The sequence below is a fragment of the Sminthopsis crassicaudata genome, chromosome 2 (assembly GCF_048593235.1).
Source record: "Sminthopsis crassicaudata isolate SCR6 chromosome 2, ASM4859323v1, whole genome shotgun sequence".
Taxonomy (NCBI): domain Eukaryota; kingdom Metazoa; phylum Chordata; class Mammalia; order Dasyuromorphia; family Dasyuridae; genus Sminthopsis; species Sminthopsis crassicaudata.
This window is the reverse complement of record NC_133618.1, coordinates 324774911-324780910: the sequence shown is the minus strand read 5'-3', so window position 1 is coordinate 324780910 and position 6000 is coordinate 324774911. Positions and strand designations below refer to the sequence as shown.

General features: G+C 34.0%; 1 protein-coding gene across 4 annotated transcripts in view; it reads right to left on the bottom strand.

Annotated features, from left to right (window-relative positions):
• Positions 1 to 1171: 1171 nt before the first annotated feature.
• Positions 1172 to 6000, bottom strand: part of DAAM1 (dishevelled associated activator of morphogenesis 1) — a 203974-nt gene continuing 199145 nt past the window's right edge. For all 4 annotated transcript variants that reach the window (XM_074290244.1, XM_074290248.1, XM_074290245.1 and 1 more), the window contains 2 exons: positions 3748 to 3918; positions 1172 to 2620 (listed from right to left, as the gene is read on the bottom strand). In XM_074290244.1, coding sequence (XP_074146345.1) covers positions 2411 to 2620; positions 3748 to 3918 — 381 coding nt within the window. In that variant the 3' untranslated portion in view covers positions 1172 to 2410. The remainder of the gene's footprint in view (positions 2621 to 3747; positions 3919 to 6000) is intronic.

Sequence of the window (6000 nt, the reverse complement as noted above, 5' to 3'; positions counted from 1 at the left end):
ATGACTAAATTATTCCAACTACTAAGCTCAGAAGGCTAATGACATTTCAGTTTACAAATTATTACACTCTTCCTTTTTGGCATTAATTAAAAAATCTTTAATACACACACCATGACATATACTTAAGTTTACAAATTACGCTCTTCCTTTTTTTTTTTTTTTTTTTTTTTTTTGGCATTAATAAAAAAAAAAAAAATTCTTTAAAGTACATACTCAAGAAAAAAGTGGCTACTTACACCAGCACCAATCTAAAAGGAGCCTTTCTACAATGGCACAAGAAATTACCTGCACACAGACTTCTGGGGAAGAAACCATAAGACAAATGGCAAATTCAGCCCAACAAGATGGTCACCCTAAAGTGAGAATGATCTGAATGACAAGAGGAACAAAATACTGGCAAACCTGCTTCTTTCAAGATTGTACACATGCCCCAATTTGATTCTATCTACACTTAATTATTTCTTAAGCCATTAATTCATACATAGTCAATTTAAAAATGCCAGTTTCCTCAATCCAGTCAGATCAAATTGCTTCTGTCATAAATAAAAATATAAATAGAGGCACTTTAGTTAAAGAAAAAAACAAAATCATCTCAATCTGTATGCCCTCCCCACCCCACACCCTCTCATCCCCCAGATTTTTAAGCAAAGCTTTTGAGCTGCCCCTTTAAATCGGCATATTTGAGAACACTTGGAAAATCAGTCTTTGCTTGGTATTTATTACTGTTTTATCCCTAGTCAGAGTTTTACTTACAGTGTGTAGAAAAATTGCTAAGTTGCAATAAGGAAAACAGGTATAAACCACAGCTCTTGATAACTCTCAAAACAAAATTTCACAGCTTTCACACAGCACAGACACCTCACTGTCTGTGCTAAGAATCATAGTTTATGCAAATTATTTTTAGACAGCATTTTTGCTATACAGTACATGTGAGAAAATGGCATCCTGTCCCCACTATGAATCCCCTTTACATGATATACTCATTTTAGGGACCAAGAAAATTTAGTGCAACAGGACAAACTACTCTCTCCACAGGAAAACCAACCATAGCAGTACTGATGGAAAAACAAAAAAAATTTAACCACCACCCCCCAGACAAATAAATATAACAAAAAGTAGTAACAGTCCTCCTCATATAATGTATAACTTAAGGATATTAAGGGTTGCTACATTAATGGTAAGTATCCATTATTATTTTTTTTCCAATTTTCTTTGTTTTTTTTTTTTTATTTTTATTAATTTCTCCCTGAGAGGTTTACTTTTTTTGGACTGAAATTTTACAGGTAGCTTTACTTACAAAAATTCAAAATGACAACATATAAACAGCAAATTGCTTCAAATGTACACAGTGACAAATAGGTCTTAACATCTCAGTTAGCAATGTTGACATTTTGTGCATTGGTTAGACACGACCTTTTATTCTGACCTACATTTATAGAAGATGCAGTTCGTCCTACTGAATAGAACATAGAATATACAAGGAAACAAAACAACTTTAGAATCTTTGTCCCTTCAGAGAATTCCTCTTTCCTGATCTTGGGTAGAAAATTTTTGTTTGGTGGGGAATAATTTAAATGCATTTTTGTGTTGTTGTAGCAATAAGCACATTCTGGTGACCTCATTCTTCAACAAGAGCATAGGTTGCATTTAGAAAAATTGAATTGTTTTCAAAAGCAATTTAAAGGAAATCATGTCGTAGAACTCAAGGAACCAGCAAAAGGGCACAGATGATGTTCAAGTTTTGAATATTAAAAAAAAAAAAAAGTTTTCCACTTGATGGTCTACATGATTCAGTTTGTGTGCAAGGCATTCCTAACAAACATTATCCCCGAGGCATTCCTAACATACAGACTGTATCCTCACAATGACTTTGGAAAAACAGATCGGTCCTCACAGTCACTTCAGAGGATGTACCAACATTAAATTGTCAAAAGTCAAAAGCCATTTTAAATCTAGATTCTTCAGCACTAGTGTAACCAGTGCTAAAGAATTTCAAAGTATATCAAGTGTGGAAACTATAAAATGATTCTTAATACTTTTCTTTCTTTTTCTGTTTTTAAACTATAAGGAATGTCTCTGTCATTTTTCTCAGTAGACAATGTTGTGCTTCTGAACAGCATTAAGGAAAGAAAAATAAAGCCACACTCAATATGAATGTACATGCGTGTACTTGTAGTACACAGAACACACACATACTTGTCTCCAGCCACTCCCACAATGAACATCTCTTTGTACATTTTATACATACATACATACAAACATACATACATACATACATACATATACGCTTTCATTCACAGATGGGAAAGAAAAGGACAGCCACCATTTGGATTACAAGGCAGTGTAATGAAAAGTTCTAGCCACTTCAAAAGACTGCTAATGAGCTTTCCAAAAAACTTAAAAGGAAAATTTAGAAATTGAGTTTTGTGACTGGTCTCTCCCGGCTGCTATCTGTCATCTGGTTGGTAATGCGCTTGCGATTCCGTTTCAATTTAGAAAGGTCTTTGTCAAAAACTTCTCCTGATCGTAGAGCTGAAACAAGGTCATCAAACTCTCCTCCTTCTTCACAGTTCTCTTTTGTCTTCTTTGCCTTGCGTTCTTTTTCACGCTGTTCTTTGAGCTATTAAAAGGAAGGAAGGAAATCAGTATTTATTAAATGTCCAGGTCTTTCCCTAAGCACTTTACAAATATTATCTTATTTAATTAATAATATCTTAGTACAATTCAAAAAAAGTTTTTTTAATAGTATATATTTCATTTAGTATTTTATTTAGCCCCTTTTCATGTAAAAATAATTTTTAACATTTATTTTTAAAACTTTGAGCTCCAAATTCTTTCCCTTCCTTCCCACCCACCCCTCATTAAGAAGGCAACCAATTCAATGTAGGTTATATATTTTGTAAAACATATTTCTATATTAGTCAAGTTGTAAAAGAAAATTGACAAAAAAATTCAAGAAAAATAAAGTTTAAAAAGTATGCTTCAATATGTATTCAGACACCATCAATTCTTTCTCTAAGGATAGATAGCACTTTCATCTTAAGTCCTTCAGAGTTGTACTGGATCAATGTATTGCTGAAAAGAGCTAAGCTATTCACAGTTGATCAACTTAAAATATTGCTGTGATTTTGTACATAGTACATATCATCTATGTTTCTGTAAGTCTTTCTGGCTTTTTCTGACAGCATCCTCATCATTTCTCATAGCACAATATTCTATCATAATCACATAGGAAATATGTATTTGAATTTTGAAGGGTATGATTAAATTATTTTTGTTTTCTGTTTTCAGTGAAGATGAGAATAAATAAAATCTTTTCACATACTAGATACATCAGCTGTGGACAGCTATTGCTAGTGAAAGAGAAAGGAGCAAATTGACAAGTCTGAGGCAATATAGATAACAATGAAAAATAGCAAATGCCTCACTTTCTATGTATGAGTTGGGTCTCACCAGAAAAAAATTACAAGAACTATTTAGCACTAGTTTAAGACTCAGGGAACTGTCTCAGAATCCGAGTATTTTTTTTTAAGTCTTTTTTTCTTTTAAAGTGAAGAAATGAGTTATATGGACAATAGATGCTACTTTTTGAATTAGTTTTCTCAGTGCAAATATCTTGAATTGTTCTCATTATGTATTCCTTCAGCTTGTTCCAGATTATATTGTTCGTATCCTTTAAAATCTGTCACAAAAAAATGTCTGGTGGGGGATAGGGAAGAGAAAGATGAAGCAGAAAATTTATTTTACCTGTGCTTCCATACGAGCACGACGCTCTTCTTCCTCCTTCCTTTTCCTCATATTTTCATTCTCCTGTTTGGCTTCAGAGACAGCTTGAAGAAACTGGTCGAAGATACCAAAGAACTCATCTGGTTGTATTTTGCCTGCTTCTTCCCCAAAGTGCTTCACTGCCTTCGTAAACTGCAGAAATGGAGAATTAAAATGTTTGGGAAGATAGCAAGACAAGTCTAATAAACAGTATCATTGGAAAGAACAATCCCATGTTCTTCTACCTGAATAATCTGATGAAATAAAGTGAGCATAATCTTAACATTCTGAGAAACATGTGAGTTATAACTCTAATGTGAAAGTTTCAATGTCTAATTCGTGTTTTCTTATTTCTGTACATCTTATCCCTTACTAGGTTTGTAGTGGGGATGGAGGGGACAGGGAGGAGCAGGGTTGAGTTTTTCATCATTCTACCTCCAAGTCTCTACCAATAGTATACCCTAATAGACATTTAATAAATATTTATCGATTTCAGAGTAGCTAATGCTTTTTAACTCTTATATCTTTGTTTCAGAAGAATACTTATAACTCATCTCAATTCAATTGTTTAACTCAATGGATTAACTGAATGAGTTTCTATTAACTAAATATAAATTGAAAAGCAAAATAGGGTGGGACAGATCACGACAGTATCATAAAACAAATAGGGAAGGGAATAAACATTTATATAGACCCATCATGTGCCACTCTACTGAGGGCTTTTTAATTTTAAAAAATTATCCCTTTTGTCCTCACAAACAACCCTGTAAGATAAATGCTATTATGATGCCCATTTTACAGTTGAGGAAACTGAGGCAAACCTGAGGATAAGTGACTTGCCAATGGCCACATAGTTTTGAATTCAGGTCTTCCAGACTCCAGACCTACTACTCTGGTCCACTATGTCACCTAGCTGGCTATAGCAAAAACAGAGTGACTGAGAAAGAACAGTAATCAGGCAGGAGGAAAAATCATGAAAATGAAAAGAGTAATGCCAGGAGTAAAAAGTACTCCGTGTTAAATGCTACACAGAAGTCATCAAATTAGAAAATAGAAACTTGGCCTTGAATAAAAATTGATGAGGTGGAGGATAAGGAAGGGTATAGAACATTGTATATATCTTTCTGTACTATAAAATTCTGTGCTACAAAGAATGGCTCCCTGGGAAGGAGGTGAGTCATTTGTTTCATAACTGGAAATGATAGTGATTTCAAAACAAAAGAAATCAATAATATATATTAAAGTCATCACCAAAAAGAAAAAAAAAGAGAGAAATAACTTTGTCTATAACACTCAGTTTTCCATTTCGTAAAGTTTAAGGATATATCAATACAAGAATAGACCATCTATGGTTGTGTCATTAAAGCATTAAAAGTTTGGTAATTTCTACCAGTCCTGAATAACCTCTTTATCCAGTAATCCCAGTACTGGCAATTGTATGTGTATATTTTAGATGCAGAATGTTGTAGAAATCTGGTCTAAACTCAAACTCACATAGTCATTCAAAAGCTGATCTAGGGGCAGCTAGGTGGCGCAGTGGATAGAGCACCAGCCTTGAATTCAGGAGGACCTGAGTTCAAATCTGGTTTCAGACACTTAACACTTCCTAGCTGTGTGACCCTGGGCAAGTCACTTAACCCCAGCCTCCAAAAAAAAAAACAAAAACAAACAAAACAACAAAACAATTAAAAAAAAAAAAAAAAGCTGATCTTGTGGATTTGATGTTCTTTTTTTAAAGATTAACTCCTGCCTAGTTGCTTTTCACTGTACTCCAAAGCAGCAAAAACTATTTGGGTATGCTAAGTTAGTCCTGGCACAAACAGTACTTGTTGGGGAAATGCAATAGAACTTATAGCTGGAAGCATGGCTGCTGACACAAACTAATTTTAAAATGTGTGTCCGAGGAGTGAATAGATAGCACTTAGCCAGTTGCTATTGACAGCAGCCTTTTGATAGGAATATAATGTAGTGAGACAGACTTGGACTTAGATCTTTCTTTGCCATTACCACTTGTGGGACCCAATGAAATCCTTTCTACTGTCTGAGTTGTATTTTCTTTTTTTCCAGATCCAAATCCTTCCAAACTTTGCAATGTTAGCTTTGTTTTATCTAATTATAAATATGACTAATTGTCACAAAAATCAGTCATCCTCTACTACATCCTCAGCTTCTTAAACCTTTTCCATTAATGACCAATTTTCACCCCTCAGAATTTTACATGAACCTGAATATGTA